This window comes from Podarcis melisellensis, assembly GCF_964234715.1.
Source record: "Podarcis melisellensis genome assembly, chromosome: 2".
In the NCBI taxonomy this organism is placed as follows: domain Eukaryota; kingdom Metazoa; phylum Chordata; class Lepidosauria; order Squamata; family Lacertidae; genus Podarcis; species Podarcis melisellensis.
Genome location: NC_138529.1, coordinates 40,220,513 through 40,238,876, shown reverse-complemented (window position 1 = coordinate 40,238,876; position 18,364 = coordinate 40,220,513). Strand labels below are relative to the sequence as shown.

The window sequence follows — 18,364 nt, the reverse complement described above, 5'->3', positions numbered from 1 at the left end:
GGGTTGCGGCGCTCATCTCACTTTATTGGCCAGGGAGCCAGTGTACAGCTTCCAGGTCATGTGGCCAGCATGACTAAGCCGCTTCTGGCAAACCAGAGCAACACATAGAAACGCTGTTTACCTTCCCACAGGAGCGGTACCTATTTATCTACTTGCACTTTGATGTGCTTTCAAACTGCTAGGTTAGCAGGAGCAGGGACCAAGCAACAGGAGCTCACCCCGTTGCGGGGATTCGAACCACCAACCTTCTGATCGGCAAGTCCTAAGCTCTGTGGTTTAACCCACAGTGCCACCCATGTCCCCTGAGAGAGAGAGAGCTGCTACTAAAAGTCAGAATGGCATTTCTTTCTGAAGAAGCTGAGACCTCATAGATCATCCTAGAACTAAGCTGAAAAAAGTTCTTGTCTCCTGTGAAGTGAAAAGTGGTGGCATCTGCTATGCAATATTCTAAAATAGTTTAATGGTGTGGACAACAATTTTCAAAGTGAGTTGAAACCTGGCAGCTCCTTGATGGGAACCAGCTTCAAGAATCATCTCTGCTGAACCTCCTTTTATGTGAGGTGGGATGCCAAGACATCTTAAAACAAAAAGGACACATCAGCTGGGAACTATGGCCCTATCTCTCGAGGCATCTATTTTCTTCCGCCCACAAATCCCAGGTGATGCCAGCTGGCATTTGGCGCTGGCAGGAAAAGGGAACCCCAGGCTCTCTCCATGCTGGAGCAGGTCAGAAAAGCCAGGTGCTGCAGAGATCTGTTTCTGCAGGCATCAACAACGCTTGCCTGGTGTTCTTCTCTTAGGACATTTATTCTTTGCTTAGGAAAAAAAAGAACCCAGCTGCAGGGCCAAGGGCATGCTAACACTTGGACTGCATCCTTGCAATGCCCTGTGCAACTATGGCATGGGCAAGTTCTTGAGAAGTTCATACATGCTGCTCTTTGCATGATGAGTCCCCAGGGCCCCTCACAGTGAGAACTTCAAAGATGGAATTAATATCTTAAAGATGCCAGTAGCTCCAAGTTGTCCTCATTGTAAGCAGGCCAAGCCTGCAGTTAACAGCTCGACTATCTACTTCCCAAAGGCTTAGGACAACTGCATAATGAACCACAGGAGGAGATCTGGTGATGAGGGTGTGTTTCCCAATCCTTTCAATTGCCTCAACCCTCCTCCTTCATTTTTGTAGGATGAGCACCTTTGTTTGCCTAAAGAGGATAACAGACGATTCACATGCCCCTGCGCCTCTTAGGAGAGAGTTCTTCTTTGCTTGCCACCAAAGGAAGGCTGAGATCCAGGAGGAGGTAAGAAGACACCCGCTGGTTTAAGAATGTGTGCAGGAGGTCAGGCGGAATGTGAAATTTCTGGTGCAGCTACCAACACTGATGTTCCAGGAAGAAAGATGGGCTCAAGGGGTGAGAGAACTCCAAAGGGAGTTGAGAGAAAGGCTTTGCACTGTGCCTGTCTGTGTGTTGTCTGAAGGACAATTAGTGAAGGCTTGGCTTGGGGAAACGATTTCTGTATAAGCCCTTAGTCCAGATGTATTCCAGTGCTACTCTCTGTATGCTCAGAAAATGCAGCTATTTGACCAGTGAGCCTTTATTAAGTAATGGCAATTAGCGCACCTTGGAACTGTTAAAGGAGCAGGTGCTTTCTCCAGGCCAAGAGGGGCCCTACAGCCTATATCAGAGTGCACCAAAACAAGAAAGAAGGTATTGTGGGATGGAATTCAAAACAGATGCTCTGTCACTGAGCTACGACCTTTCCCCTGTGAAGGAATTCTGGGAATGAGAGTTCTGTGAAGGAGGAGACAAAAGATCTCAAACTGAGTATTCTCAGAACTAGAAAACTGCGACCCTCAGCTTTTAAGTGGATTTAGGTTTGTAATGTGGATGGATCCTGGATTCCAGGTGGAGGAGTCAGTCAGGAGGAAAGCATGACAAATTTAGCCTTTTCTTTTTTCAACTGCTGTACTTAAACACTGGATTTGTACACTGTAGGGGGAAAGGGGGGAGTTGATTCTGTTTCATGTTCTGCTCCCAGTGTTACGCAGCTTGTACAGTCCAGAAGAGAGGGATCGACATAAAAGTCACAAACTGTCTGCTTTACTATTCGGCCTCAGTAAACCTGCCACCAGCTGATGCTTTTTATCCTTCCCCGCCTGTCTGAGATCCGTAACAAGGAAGCACTAAGCTAGCTCCCGACTGACCTATCTTTGCTTAGACTGTCTGGATGGAAATCCAACTCCGGCCATCTGGTGGAGCTTGTGGGGATGGAGATGGTGGGGTACAGGTCAGGCTACCACTTTGGGATGAATACCAGACTCATTTTGATGATGAAAGTAAGGGCTACAGTACAGGTCAAGTTGGGGTCTCCGGAATGGTATAATTATATGGAGCATCCCAATAAAAAGGATGTAGCCATCTGTCTCACTACTCGGAAGGTGTTAAAAAATTGCTGCAGTTCATGCTGACAACTTCCCTTTCCATCCTAATCAGCAGGCAGTGGTGATTTTTCCAGTTGCTGTAAATTAAAATATTTGGCTCTTCAGGGTGTCAGGAGAAACCGGATGCCCTCTATACTCCAAAGGAGCTTGCAGATCATTGAGGGAGAATGGGTGGCTGCACATGTGTGCATGTGTGTGAATCTGAATGCATCTTTTCTGTGGCCAGCATTGTAGCAGCTAAGGAATATGGTTAAGAATGGGAGGTCAAGAATGTGATCTAGCAGATTCCTTTAACCTGGCTCAGTGCGTATAACTAAGTATGTATTGCATAACATTAAAAAACAACCACACCATGAAAGGGACTGCTGACGCCACACTGTCTCTGAAGGAAGACAATAGGGAAAAGTCGTAAGTCAGCCAAAACGAAACAGAATCAATCAACCTTTGGTGTCCCAGAAGGAAGACTAGCTGCCCTCCTTCATTCATGGTTTCGGTATCTGACTGGTACTGCATCTTAGCTGAAGGAAGCATCAGTATGCAGCTCAACATGAATATTCTGGAGCTGGGAAAGGGGCAGAAAGGGGCAGGCAAAATGATGAAGGGGACTGGAGCAACAGTGGCACTGTTTGGGGCTTCTTAGATTAGGAAAAAAGAGGTCAGTAGATGGGGGAGGGGAAACATGACAGAAGTGTGGAGAAAGTGAAGAAAGAGAAGCCCCATCCCCCAATAATACTAGAATTCAGGATCATCCAATTAAGATGAATAGTAGAAGATTCAAGACAGGCAGGAGGACATATGTCTTCACAGTGTACAGTTAAACTATGGAATTTGCTACCACTAGATATGGCGACCAACCCAGACACTTGTAAGACAAAGTTAAATTCATGAAGGTTATGCAGCTATCAGTGGTTACTGGTCATGATGACTTACATGTTTCCTTCCAGATCAGAGATAGCAGGCCTCTGAATACTATTTGCTGGGGAGCAACAGGAAGAGGGTCCCCTCCCACCACAGGTCTTCCCTGTGAGCTTCTCATTAGGGCATCTAACTGGCCACTGTGAGATGCTGGACTACATCTTATTTTGGCCTCATCCAGCAGCACTGGTGGTTCTTGAGGGTTTTATTTTCCCTAGGCGGGGATATTGTAAGGGAGGAAGAGTTGCTGGAGGTATGTGGTGGAAAAGTAAGGCAGGCAAAGCATAATACAGTGGTACCTCGGGTTACAGACGCTTCAGGTTACACGATTTCAGGTTGCGCACCGCGCCAAACCCGGAAGTACAGGAACAGGTTACTTCCGGGTTCTGGTGCTTGTGCATGCACAGAAGCGCTAAATTGTGCTTTGCACATGCGCAGAAGCGCCGGATTGCGACCGGCACGTGCGCAGACGCAGCGCTGTGGGTAGTGAACGCTGCAGGTTGCGAACGTGCCTCCCACACAGATCGTGTTCGCAACCCGAGGTTCTGCTATATGTAGACACATATCAAATACTGCACACACAAACACATTTCCCTTGTGAGTACTTTTTATAAGGGCCTATGACAAAGGAAAATTTGGGGGGTGCATTTGGGGTGGGGGAGCCCTTGAGGCCTGACAGCCTACACTGGGTCAGCCTGAATGATCTCAGTGGCATCTTCTTATTTAGGCAAGGGAGGTGACAGTGGAGGAGAGAGAAGCTGTTTTCTGCATTGTGAGGTAATGGGAGATGAGCAGGAAGGGAATATAACCCAGCAGTCACACTGTTCCTTGGGCTTCTCATTCAATTTTTTCCCCTTTCCTGTCATTAAAAGGGGGGATAAGGCACCAACTTCCTCCTCTCTCTAATTTACAAAACAACAGGCCAGTCACCAGAGCCTTGTATTCTCTCCCCAGGAGTGGGAATGAGCATGCAGTTTCCACCAACAAGCAAAGGAGGTTAGGGGTTAATTTACTTTCATAATCTAGAGTGTCAGCTCAGCAGCACCTCGGCAAAGATGCTGATGGTGTTAATAAGGAGACAGGAAGAACTGGCAATTGGGATTAAGTACTATCCATCTTCCCCCTCCTCCTTTCTGTCCCCCACCCCCAAACTCGCTGTCTCTCTGTGCCTTTCTGCATCTGTGCATACAATGTAATTTTCTCCAGTATGTCCAATAAACCTAATTTCTTCCCTCAAGATTTAGATGGTTTTATCCCTGATTATATACCCAGGAGAGGTAATTCCTGCTTAACTCGGTATCCAATTGAACTCTGATGGGAACTCTCCAAGCAGCTCCAGCTCTTTAAGGCGCAGGAGCAAATCGGATTATTATTCTTGCTGGCCGTGGAGGAGTTTGTCTGAGCAAGAGGCGCTCCTTGGAGGCCCTGCCTGCCTTCTCTTGGGTCCTTTTAAATCCAGCAACAGTGCACTGAGTGGTTTCCTCGCCTTCTTTCTGCCATGTTAAATAGCAGGGTAGGGGTTGCTGCTGTTTCCTAGCAGCTTCTAGGGAAAGCTAGGGTGAGCTTCTAGGGTGAGCGTCCGTTGCTCTGCCCCAGCTCCTTCCAACATAGCAGTTCAAAAGCACACCAGCGCAAGTAGATAAATAGGTACCGCTGTGGCGGGGAGGTAAACTGTGTTTCCGTGCACTCTGGCTTCCATCATGGTACTCTGTTGAGCCAGAAGCGGTTTAGTCATGCTGGCCACATGACCTGGAAAAGCTGTCTGTGGACAAACGCCAGCTCCCTCGGCCTGAAAAGCGAGGTGAGTGCCACAACCCCAGAGTCACCTTTGACTGGACTTAACCATCCAGGGGTCCTTTACCTATAGCAGTTTCTCAGGTCAGCTTCTGTCTTTCTTTCTTCTTAGCAAATAAAGGTGCTTCCAGATTACCTGTTCGTTGATTTGTTTGTGGGGAGGCGAGATGACCTTGTGTCAAAGCAGGAGCTATCTTACACTACCCAGCACATCTCCCCATCACTTTCCTTATCACAAAAGTCTGATATTTTGGGAAAGTGAGGTTCTCGTGTAAGACTTCCCAGTCTACTATAATTGCAAGGCCTGAATTTGCTGGTATGTGATTGAGTCTCACCCGAAAATAGTGACCGTCAGAAAGTGTCTTTAATATCTGGAGTCTTTCACAGAGCTTGGAAAGTTCATTTTAAAAAGGAACTAGCTGAAGAAAAAAGGCATTCCTTAGGGCATTCCTAGAAAGCCCTGCTGAGGACAACATAAGCTTTTCAGGAAAGGGAAGCTGCAAAGTGCAGACTACCAGAGATATTATTTGTACAATGAAAGGAGGTATGCTTACAAACAACCCTTGACCACCTTGAAAGAAAGGTAAGGGGAGACCCCATCTGTGATCCCCTTCCCCCATCATGTTTTCTCTCAGGCTCAGGTTCTGACATTTCTAGAATAGGGCTGGGGGAGACTCATGCCTGAAAGCCAAGATGGATCAGTGGTCTGATCCTACTACCTGCGCACAATTGAAGCAATGCCCATTGTTTTACTACCTACAGCTGCTGCAGGCAGTTCTTGTCATTGTGGATTGCCTGCCGGATCCACAGTGATGGATCCTGTACTGCAGGGGTGGCTTGGGCTTGATTACTAACCCCCCAGCGCTGCAAAGAGCAATTGCTCTCTTCTGTTGAAAAAATTGTTACCCAGCAACAGGGAGCCTCATCTCCCTGGCAAAATCCCACGATCATTCCTGTGGGGCGATTTGCATTTGAAAAGCGGGTTTCCTTCCATTGCTGGAATATCAATGGCTTTGAATCCATTACATGGGCCATTATGGGGAAGGGGGCGGGGAGAAAGCAGTGCCTGGGAACTGATGCACTGTGGATCTGAGTTGGCCTATTCTCATTGGTCTTTATAGCCAGCAGCAGTCCTGCCATATTGTGGCACAGGAACCATAACAGAGAGGGCATGCCATGGGCACTTCCTTTATGGCAAGGCTTTAGAGAGGTGTGCAGTAGCTTCCTTCCTCATAGACACCATATATCCAGCGGGCATTAAGCCAGAGGCATTGAGAAGGCTGCTGCAGCTGTCCTCATCTTTATTAGAAACCACAGGCCGGAAGCACAGCGATACAAATTGTTATGGCAGAAGCAGAGCACTGCCTGTGAAACTGGGCACTTTCCTTAATTAAGTGTGTGTTCAATGGCTGCTTCTCATTATTAGATATGTTGCACTCTGGTACAAGATTGAGGGCACAAGGAGAAGGGGATGACGGAGGACGACATGGTTGGACAGTGTTCTCGAAGCTACTAACATGAGTTTGACCAAACTGCGGGAGGCAGTGGAAGACAGGAGTGCCTGGCATGCTCTGGTCCATGGGGTCACGAAGGGTCGGACATGACTAAACAACAACAACAACAAAGCACTCTGGTACAGACACCCCAGTACAAAACACATGTGTATGTCAACATCCTACCAGCGTGGCAGAATAATAGAATTATAGAATCATAGAATTGTAAGAAGGAAAGGGTCACCAGGGTCACCAACCCCTTGCAATGCAGGAATCTTTCACCCAACATCTTGAATCCACGACCCTGGACTTAAGAGTCTCATGCTCTACCTACTGAGCCAGGGGATCTGGGTGCAGGGCTTAACGGTGTTGGACTAGGATTCAAACCCCTACTCAGCCATGCAATTCTCTGGGTGACCTTGGGCCTGTCAGTGCCACCCTCACAGGGTTGTTGTGAGGATAAAATGGGAAAGTGTACGCTACCTTAAGCTACACTGGAGAAAAGGTGAGATATAAATGTAGTAATAAATATATATATGGGTAAATAATAAACCGGTTAATGCGCAAAGATCACCACTTTTTGCTTCAAATTACACACAAGTTGTTAAGTAGGAAAAGATCAGATTCCCGCTTACATGTACAGTAGTTTAAAGGGAAAGCTAACTGGAAGGCAAACTTTTTGTTTTAATACTGCTCTTTTGTGCAGACGCAGGCCTGGCCAGGACGGCTTTCCTGTTATAGCTTCTGGAGTTAACAAGGCATGTGAGCCTCACCTGTCCTGAGCCTACCCCAGCTGAGGAATCACACACCTCCACCCTAAGCTAGAGAGCCCCATCTGGGCTGTTGGTCCTTGCCTTCCTTCCCTCCAAACTGACAGCTGTTAGTTCTGAAATCCTGAGGTCAGGGGTGGTATGTCCCATTTTGCCACTTGAGGCAAAACAGGAAGTGCCGCCCTGCTCTGCAACACCACCACCACCAGTGAGATACTACAACTTAGCTGCCTGCCTATTTGGAGGGTATTTTTTTTTACCTGTGATTTCCTTTTAAAAAAAAGCTTAACACCTTTGGCTGCCTCCCCTCCCCCTGCCCCAACAAAAATCCTGGCTAGGCCATTAGTTCATACATGTTAGACATTTCATTATTTCCATAATTCTTGACTAATGCCTTGAAATAAATTATCACCTTAATTAAAAAAAAAACAACCAGAGCTAGAACAAATGTGAGAAAATGCATTTGAATTCAAAACCTTTATTTGTTCGGCAGCTGCAAAGAGAGCTTTTGAAGAAGTTGGTTAAAGCAGATCTCAAAGTCTTGACATCCAAATTCTGTAATCTGAATGATGGCACCTGAGTTTTGCTTTGGTTACAGTCTGAAATTTTGTAAACGAAACGAAATAGCCAGAAATGGGGAAACGAGTGTCACCTTCTTTCAAACCATCCATTTGTATTCTATGCTTCTGAACTGACAGGGGACGTTCATCCAAGTATGCATTTTGACTTTGAAGGTTTTCACATAAAAAATTGACCTGATTTGGGATTTTGCAAATTAATACCAAACTATGATTTGTTACAAACTAGAAGTGGAAAGTTGTAAATCTCTTCCCCTTGTGCACAGCAGAAGTGGCAGAGGAAGCACAGGAGCCCAAGCCTCACTGTTGTTCATTTCTGATTCTGAGGTGTGTGTGTGTGTGTGTGTGTGTGTGTGAAAGTGTCACTGTCTCCATGTGTTCCTTGCACAGCCAGCGCATATTCTTGCAATATCAGCATTCTCACAACCACAATCAAATATCTACGTGTGACCCTACTACTCACTTCATGCTGCTGTGCAACTCTGAAATGAGTATGTACAGTCACCAAATTAAGGTGCACAGCAATGGTTCTATATACTCTTATGTTGAACAGATGTAAACATTCTGGAATATTTCCATTTCCTGACTCCCGATCAATGGACCACAGAAGAGATTTATTTGGAAGGATGTTACGGAAGTACTAGCAATCACCATATTGTCAGATGTGGCTCTGCTATCAAGACAGAGGCATATATCTTCATAAACATGTAGGTGCCTTCCTGAGCGACTGGAAGTACACAAAGGAGAATGGGTGTGTGTGTGTGTTTTGAGTAAGGCATATCATTCCTCACATACGCCTTACTCCTTTGAGTGAGGCGTATCATTCCTCACAATTCCTCCCATGTGCTATTTATGATTACATGACTTGGAAACCATACAAGAGAACATCTGAAACTGGTAGGGGCATTTGTGTGGGGAGGGGGAACAGTGCAGACAGGCAAGCCCACAGATTCTACCCTTAATAGCTATTTTCATAGATATGGTTTGCCTATTGCTAGCAAGCCCTACCATACAAACATATAAAGAATTATAAGAATCAGGGCCATCTTTACCCGAGGTACAAGGGGTGTGGGGCACTCGGGCGCCAAATTCTAGGGGGGGTGCCAGGCACCCACCGCTGAAGCTGCCTAAGCTCTATCTACCTGTTGTGAAATAATAAATAATTTTGATCAAGCTAGAAAAACAAAATACATATATGCCTAGGAATTATTATTATTATTATTATTATTATTATTATTATTATTATTATTATTATTATTTTATTATTATTTTTTATTTGTACCCCGCCCATCTGGCTGGGTCTCCCCAGCCACTCTGGGCAGCTTCCAACAAAGATTACAATGTCACACATTAAAAACTTCCCTAAACAGGGCTGCCTTCAGATGTCTTCTAAATGTCAGGTAGTTGTTTATCTCTTTGACATCTGGTGGGAGGGCATTCCACAGGGTGGGTGCCACTATCAAGAAGGCCCTCTGCCTGGTTCCCTGTAGCTTTGTTTCTCACAGTGAGGGAACTGCTAGAAGGAGGCCCTTGGTGCTGGACCTCAGTGTCCGGGCAGAACGATGAAGGTGGAGACGCTCCTTCAGGTATACTGGACCGAGGCTGTTTAGGGCTTTAAAGGTCCGCACCAACACTTTGAATTGTGCTCGGAAACATACTGGGAGCTAATGTAGGTCTTTCAGGACCAGTGTTATATTGTCTTGGCAGCCGCTCCCAGTCACCAGTCTAGCTGCTGCATTCTGGATTAATTGTAGTTTCCTGGTCACCTTAAAAGGTAGTCCCACGTAGAGCACATTGCAGTAGTCCAAGCATTCACCACTCTGGCGAGACAGTCCGCAGGCAGGTAGGGTCTCAGCCTGCATACCAGATGGAGCTGGCCCTGGATACAGAATTGACCTGCACCTCCATGGACAGCTGTGAGTCCAAAATGACTCCCAGGCTGCGCACCTGGTCCATCAGGGGCACAGTTACCCCATTCAGGACCAGGCAGTCCTCCACACCAGTCCACCCCCTGTCCCCCAAGAACAGTACTTGTCAGGATTCAACCTCAATCCATTAGCCACCATCCATCCTCCAACCACCTCCAGGCACTCACACAGGACCTTCACTGCCTTCACTGGTTCCAGTTTAAAAGAGAGGTAGAGCTGGGTATCATCAGCATATTGATGGATACCCCGCCCTGATGATCTCTCCCAGCAGCTTCATATAGATGTTAAAAAGCATGGGGGAGAGGACAGAACCCTGAGGCACCCGAAATGTATACCTACTGTTTCACTAAAGGTCATTTGACTTTGTGCACTCATTTACCAAAGATGCACCGTGCCAGCAGCGGCGTTTGTCATTCACAATGGCGGCGCTTGTCATTCTCAAAGGTGCCGTGCATGCAAAATTAACTAAATTTGGGGGCGCTGGGTGGATCTTTGCACCCTGGCGGTGCATATGCTAAAGACAGCCCTGATGAGAATTAACAAGAAAATAAATTCATGGGGGGTGGGGAGGTTTATGTGATGATGAGAAGGGCAAGTAGGTACAAATTGCTTGCATGCGTTCTCCAGGCTTGCCCAACCTTCTTCTTCTTTTTACATTATCATCTAAACAATGACCGCTCACAAATAGGCACAGGGTTTAATGCCAAAGACAGTCCCCAATTGCCAACAATTTCAGTCCGTAGTAGCGAAGCTGCAAGATCCTGTAGCTGCAGATAAAACTGATATACATGTGTAGTTGGGGCAATGAATGTAAAACAGGTACTGTACCGCACCTGGGCAGGTATAGTTGGATAGACTGTGCTCACTGAAGCATTCCCAGGCTCTGAAAGACATCTGTCTCTGCATTCCCACACTCAATCTATAACGCCCACCCTGTGTGTACTCCTATAAGAGAGAGAGAGCATGCCTTGTCAAGAGTCCTGACCCCAGATTTCATGAGACACTCCTTAGTCTCTGCTCTCAGGCCCCTCTGTGCTCTCATCACCCCACCCCATGAGACGGAGCCCACTTCAATAGAATCCATTATGTCTCTTTTCTTTGGTCTGCTTTTCAATAGATGACTTGGTTCTGCCTGGGAAGCACAGCCCCACCACGGCTAAAGAGGAGCAGTGGCTGTTCGGGGTAGGAGAGAATTAATGCTAAGTGACTGTGCCTTTGTGAGCCTCGGGACTCGGAGCCCGTGGAGAATGCATGGGAACAACTGCAGATTACAACAGGGTGCAAGCAAAAGAAGTTTTTTTTAAAAAAAAAACCCACACACACCCTGAAAACAAACATCGACTTTAAATCAGTGTTAACCAGACAAGCAGCCCCCTCTAAATGCAAGTTTGGAAACAGGAGCCCCAACACTGTCTCTTTGTTAATTCTATGAAAGCCCCGTCAGTATCGGACAAAGGCAAATGTGCAAGGGATGTTGCCATGTGTCAGGTGCAGCAACTAAGGAGGAGAAAGCAGGGGAAGTGAAGAGAACAGAGCCTCAGAGGAGAGGCCCATTGCACCTCTCCATCCTTCAGAGATAGTTCCATCTGCAGCCACGCTCTCCCGGTGTGAGATGGCTTTCAGACTATCTCAGCTCTGGCGGGGAGGCAGTTAAGGGCAGAAATGTTGTAAGCAGAATGCAGGGATGTCGCTACAGCCTTACAAACATCTCCCTGGACTTTTGACAGCAGCATTTTCAGACCATTGAGCTTCAAGAATCCGGATGGCTTGTTATGGAATACTGGCCCAAGACATTTTGATGCCTGAGGCCAATGGTAGAGATCAGGGGCACCATCTCCTACGGGCCGAACCCTTCCCCCACTTATTTTTGGGGATGGCCCCCCAATGTTCAAAGGGAGAGGAGGAGGCCAAGGATGGAGCCTAGTGCAGTGTGTCTTCAGTGGCCATCTCCTCCTCCTCCTCCTCCCCCTCCCCCCCAAATGGAGGGGAAGGAAGAGGGAAGCAGCCCCTGGCCAGTGGTGGTGGCAGGAAGAGGAGGATCCACCAGCCATTGAAGCCACATTGCCACTGCATTCAGCTCCGCCCCTGGCTCCGCCCAGTGTTCTGATGTCACATGTGACACCACACACGTGACATCGGGGGCCCCATTCTCTCTCGAAGTTGGCACCTCTGATAGAGATACACTGCTCCCTCCTTTCCATATGCAGAAGTTGACTGGACTGGTAGTTTAATCTTACTTCAGTTTCAGGAACAAGAGATCATCCTGCAACTTATGGGGGTGTAGGGCAGGCCACATAGAATACACAGCTCTGCCTTCCAACTGAAGGGTGCAGCCAGAGGTTCAGGAGAAACAGCCAGGGGCCACCTGCCGCTGAGCATCTGCTTGAGGTGACTGTCTCACGTGGCCTAATGGTAGGGCCAGCAGAGATGATGATGATAATAATAATAATGATGATGATGATGATGATGATGATATATTATTATTTATACCCCGCCCATCTGGTTGAGTTTCCCCAGCCACTCTGGGCAGCTCCCAATCAAGTGTTGAAAACAGTACAGCATTAAATATTAAAAACTTCCCTAAACAGGGCTGCCTTCAGATGTCTTTTAAAGATAGGATAGCTGCTTATTTCCTTCACATCTGAAAGGAGGGTGTTCCACAGGGTGGGCACCACTATCGAGAAGGCCCTCTGTCTGGTTCCCTGTAACCTCACTTCTCACAATGAGGGAACCACCAGAAGGCCCTCAGCGCTGGATCTCAGTGTCTGGGCTTAACGATGGGGGTGGAGACGCTCCTTCAGATGGTTTTAGAGTGGTGAGACAGGTGTGGTTGCACTGGGCCCTGGGCTGCAGGGGGTGCCACAACAATGCTGTGGTGTGAGTGGTGCCAAATATCAGCATCACACAGTGCCCTGCTGAAATTTGAGAGCCCAGAGTCCTCCACTGAGACCAACCTTGGACAACATACAGTAGTACCTCGGGTTACAGATGCTTCAGGTTACAGACTCCACTAACCCAGAAATAGTATCTCTGGTTAAGAACTTTGCTTCAGGATGAGAACAGAAATTGCACGGCGGCGGCGGCAGCGGGAGGCCATATTGGCTAAAGTGGTACCTCAGGTTAAGAACAGTTTCAGGTTAAGAATGGACCTCCAGAATGAATGAAGATCTTAACCCGAGGTACCACTGTATACGAAGTCCATAGCAAGCAAGGAAACCATCCAAGTCACTTCCAGTACCACATAAGGGGAAGCAGCTATTAGGGATAGTTTTTACATGAAAGCAAGGCACCTGTAGTTCCTACTTCATTCTTCTCAGTCTTGTAGGAAAGGCTCTGGTTCGTCCCTTTGGGGGGACTGCAGTCTAAATAGCAGGTGCTCCAGTTACTTTCATTTATTCAGTCTGAACCAGACACTATACTTTGGTCTTGCTCTTATCAGTAATAGTGGCCAACATAGGACAGGAGTTAATGGATTGGGAAGCAGTAAGCGGTCTTCTTTAAAGGTCTGTCCTGAGTCCAGTGCTGTTAAGCACTAGGCACAATGCAGCCACAGTTAAGCAGTTATATGGTTCTGCCTCCTAGAATATTTTCAAAAAGGATATTGCAGAGCTGGAAAGACTTCAAAGAAGAGCAACCAAAATGATCAAGAAGCTGAAGCAGCTCAGAGACGAAGGAAAAGTTACCACATATTAAACTTTTTAGTTTAGAAAAATGGGAAGTGGGAATATATTACACACACCACACCACACCACACACACCACACCCTCTCTCCACCACAAAGTTTCCAAGCACAATTCAAAGTGTTGGTGCTGACTTTTAAAGCCCTAAACGGCCTCAGTCCTGTATACTTGAAGGAGCGTCTCCACCCCCATCGCTCAGCCCAGACACTGAGATCCAGCGTCAAGGGCCTTCTGGCGGTTCCCTCATTACGAGAAGTGAGGTTACAGGGACCCAGACAGAGGGCCTTCTTGGTAGTGGCGCCCGCCCTGTGGAACGCCTTCCCTTCAGATGTGAAGGAAATAAGCAGCTATCTTATCTTTAAAAGACACCTGAAGGCAGCCCTGTTTAGGGAAGTTTTTAATATTTACTGCTGTATTGTTTTTAACACTCGATTGGAAGCCGCCCAGAGTGGCTGGGGAAACTCAGCCAGATGGGCGGGGTACAAATAATAATAATAATAATAATAATAATAATAATAATAGGGATTAGATAAATTAATGGGAGGACAAGGCTATCAACAGCTACTAGTGATGATGGCTACATACCATCTGCAGCACTAGAGGCAGCATTCCTCTGAATACCAGTTGCTTGAGGTCATAAGAGGGTGAGTGCTGTTGCACTCTGGGTCTGCGTACAGGCTTCCAAAAGGCACTTTGTTGGCTACTGTGAGAATAGATTTCTGGACTAGATGGGTCCTTGATCAGATCCAGAAGGGCTCTTCTTATGTTCCTTCCATCATATAATGCAACTTTAAATCATCAGAAATTAACAGGCACTAAAGCAGCATTTGCCTGTCTGGTGTTTTAGACATATTGGTGCGCTGGGAGTAAGTTAGGTAAGGATGTCTGCTGAATGCATTATCTAAGAACAATGGAGAGCCATAGCAGTAGAGTTTTGAGTAGGGGGCAGGATCAAGATCCAATACAGGAAAGCCAAAGAGGAAAAAGTTGGAATTGTCAAACATGTACCGGATCAATTTGGGCAATAAAAAAATGCATCTAGAGCAGAAGATGGATCCTGCCAATGCTGGAAATGATGTTCAAATTAGGGGAGCAGGGTTTCAGGGACCCTCAATGAAATCCACAAGCAAGCCATTGATCTTCCATGCCTAATTCAATCAAATCACATCACCAGCAGTGATGTGATGTTAAAAACAGGAGCCAAGGGGATCAGTGAAAAATTAAGGGAGTTTTGCTCCCTCTGGCCTTTCTGTAATTCAAGCGGTGGCTGAGAATGGAGAGAAAAACAAGAGGTGGTGGACATCTCAGAACAGAGTTAAGGAAACTAGGAAAGAAAATTAAAAACACTAGCGATATGTCCAGCCACTTTCTGCCTGTCTCTTCTTCAAATTTAGCACACAATGTTTGCTATTTCTGTTTCTGAAACTATCTCAGGAAGATCTCAATACTGGCAGGCATATCTAGGAAGCAGATCTCAGCTAAGTCTCCTTCCTGTCCTCCTTCCTGTTTTAACTTCCTGTGAACAAGATAGAATGTCTCACACAGCTTAGCATGAACTACTACATCATCTTCCTGAAACACTAACGCTGTTCTGTTCAGAAAATACCTCTTTTGTGTAGAAAGGGGCACTGGTAGAAGGGCTTCATCTTTAAGAAACCAGTTTCTTCCTACAAGCTAGGAAGTCCCAGGCTGTTTAGTAACATACATCTATGCATGTTCTCTAATAAAATATGTCTCACTGTGTTTTTCCCATGTAAATGTACATAATATTGCAGTTTATGGGTGGGATTCAACTAACCTTTTCCCTCGAAACAGACCTACTGAAATCAGTGGTCTAATCTTAGCCATGTTCATTAATTTAAATGGGCCTACTCTGAGTAAAGCTTAGTTAGATACCACCCTAAGGCTTTGTAAGTCAGAATCACACTTTGCATCACACCTGGAATCAAACAGGCATCTTGTGTAGCTCTTCTAAATACTGTACTAGTGATAGGTATTATTTCTTGGGTCCTGCTATATGCATCCTATCTACCAGTGAAAGAAGCTAAGCATCACTTGAGCAAAAGGAAGAAAAAAAATAGAACAGACCCAACAATCCACTATTTATTATACAGTATTAACAATGGAAGACTTTTCTTTTCACATTGCTGGATAGGTATAGGGAAGAGATGGAACAAAATCCGTTCTGATTGGTCTTGGAAACCATGCAGGTAGGAAGAGATTGACCACACTGAATATTTGGAACGCACAAACTAAGTTGCAATCCTGCACACACTTACCTGGGTAATAAGCGTCATTGGCATGTACGTATTTGGATTGCGCTACATGTGTGATCGCCAGTGGGTTGATTTGTCGCAACAAAAACAGCAAAACCACTACAGGAACATTAAAGTTTTAATTTTGCTTTTAATTTTGATACTACCACAGTATCATGTTTCGTGCAGCAGCAGCACCAACCGCGCTGCTGCTTCACGCCCGAGTCTCAGAATAGGCACGGCGCGCGCTCGAGATGGGCGTGACCATATCTACACGGCCCCGCCCCCTCTCCCGCGGCCTGCCGTTCAAGCTGGCTGGCTCCGCCCCCGAGCGGGGTTGTGCTTGTCTCGTGGCGGACCTCGCCTTCTGCTGTGACGTAGCCAAGGCGGTGGGTTGCCCGGATGAGGCAGGGTTCAGAGCTGTGTCAGCGACTGAGGCGATGCGGTAGCAGCAGCGGAGTCGGCAGTGGTAGGAAGAGAGCGCCGCTGGACGGTTGAGGAGCGCGAGGAGGAACAAGGGTGCGTCTAGAGGAGCAAGTGTGTGTGTCTGAGAGAGCGTGTGTTGTGTGCGAGGGTGGGTGGACTTTTTGAAGTGCGCGAGCGGGGCTGAGGTACCGCCGAAGCCGGGTGAGCCCCCACCCCACCCCGGTCCTATCTCTCTCCCCCCTCCCCCCAACTGCTTCACTCCTTCGTCGCGAGCTCGTGCCGGATTGGTTGCAAAGCGACAACGGGGCAGATTCCGCCCCTGACGGCCTTCTATTAGTCGGAAGGGGAGCCATGGCCGACTGTCACTGGCTTGAAGCCGTGTCATTCATTCATCAGGGAGCGGCGGGCGGGCGGCCTCCCTCCTCACCCCCCCCCCCGGACTCGCTGCCCTCCTTTCCCTGCCACCGCTCAGGCAGGGAGGAGGCGGCCGTTTGTCGCTCCTCTGTTGGTGGCGCCACCGCCGCCCGCCACGCTGTCGGCCAGCGCCGCCCTGTGACGCCTCGGCGCCCCGCCCGGAACCTGCCCTCCCTTGCCCTGGACCGTTAACGCCGAAGGGTTCCGGCTGCTGCTGCTGGCCTCGTGACTCACCTCACGGCCCGCCGCTGCCGCCGCCCGGTAGGCCTCAGATGAAGGCCTGCCTCCGGTTCTGCACCGCCGGCACCAACTCCCTTTCGTGCCAGCCCAGCGCTTCGTAAGAAGCTGGCATCCTGTTGCCGCTTCTCAGGCCTCCATTTAAGCGCTCCAGGCTCCAGTCGGTTGAGCTTCGGCGTTTGGCCTGTGAGTGACTTCCAGCTCCTGGCCAACCCTGTGGCCGCCCTGACTTTTCCTTTCTCTTCCTGCCTCTGGCAATCTTCGCCAGGTACCTCCCGCAGCTTTTGTTCCAGCTGATAAGGCTCTACGACAAGCGAGGCCCAAATCCCCCTGTGTGTAAAATCATGGGCGGCTTGGATTCCTTCCAGTATTGAAGTCTGTTCCCAGGAGTGACTCAGGGCCGTCTCTTGCAAGGTCTTTTTTGGGGATGTTTGTGAATTTCCCAAGCGAGTAAACCCTGCTTTTAAATTAGGAGGAGGTGTCAAAGAGTATATGACCTTCCTTCTGAGTCTTTGTGTGTTGTGATAGGAAAAAGATGACTGCCCCCTTTAAGGATTTGGCTTAACCCCTTAAGGTTAAGCTGGACATGCCGAGACACTTACTTGGTCACATGTCACACTGTATATATTAAATGCGTATGTTTTTAATGTTTACATCCGAAGGCTGTCTAGGTGAGGTGAATAATGTCTTCCTCTGTTAATTCCCATTGGGCTCACTTCTTGTGTTGCACCTCATCCAGGGGAGAAAGCCTGCAGTAATTGGAAATGGACAGATAAGGTGAGGAAGGGTCAGGATTCAACTCCACTGCCTTGGGTCTCCTTTTACTCTGAAAATGAGATTATTATTATTTATGAAATTTTATACCACCCCTCACCTGTAGATTTCAGGGCAGTGCACATCATAAAAATACAAGACAAAGAACAAAAACAATATAAACCAGTAACCTCCCCGCCCCCACCCTCTTCTTACATGTGAATAGGGATGAGAACAAAAAATGAGGTTGCTTCCATTATATGCAACTGAAGTGAACTGAAAGCATATCTCCCCCTACTCCAACTTATTACTCTTGACTCCATTTCCCTCTACTCCCTCTGCACCCTTCTCCTGTGTCAAATAGTTGATCACACTGGATATAGTCTGTCTTCTACATGTACACCAGTACTGTAATAATGATAATAGCAGATGTTTTATACAAACAACTCCTCCTTTGTTAATGTTGATTTTCACTGTAGAATCTATAACTACTAGCCTGCCAAATTGGGGAAAGGGAAAAGCTTAGGTGTTTTGCTGTCAGATGGTTGCTAGGATACACAAATATACTGATGATGTCAGAGCACTTAGTTCCCATGAGTCACTGAAAATATTTTTCTTTTGCTCAGTGGAGGGAAGAGGCAGGTATGCTGCATTTTATTTTGGAGATAATCAAGTTGTTGG

The 18,364-nt window shown here is 47.3% G+C and overlaps 1 protein-coding gene across 4 annotated transcripts in view; it reads left to right on the top strand.

Moving 5' to 3' along the window:
• The first annotated feature begins 1,143 nt into the window (after window positions 1–1,143).
• Window positions 1,144–18,364, top strand: part of NDEL1 (nudE neurodevelopment protein 1 like 1) — a 44,395-nt gene continuing 27,174 nt past the window's right edge. Inside the window, exons 1-2 of one of the 4 annotated variants that reach the window (XM_081895482.1) lie at window positions 16,217–16,372; window positions 17,593–17,707. Coding sequence is in view for 2 of the 4 variants with exons in the window: in XM_081895479.1 (XP_081751605.1) it covers window positions 1,185–1,298 (114 nt within the window). In the remaining 2 variants the exon portion in view is untranslated. Of the gene's footprint in view, window positions 1,299–16,214; window positions 16,373–17,592; window positions 17,708–18,364 lie in introns of those variants that run through there. The other 3 variants (XM_081895479.1, XM_081895480.1, XM_081895481.1) reach the window with 3 other exon arrangements.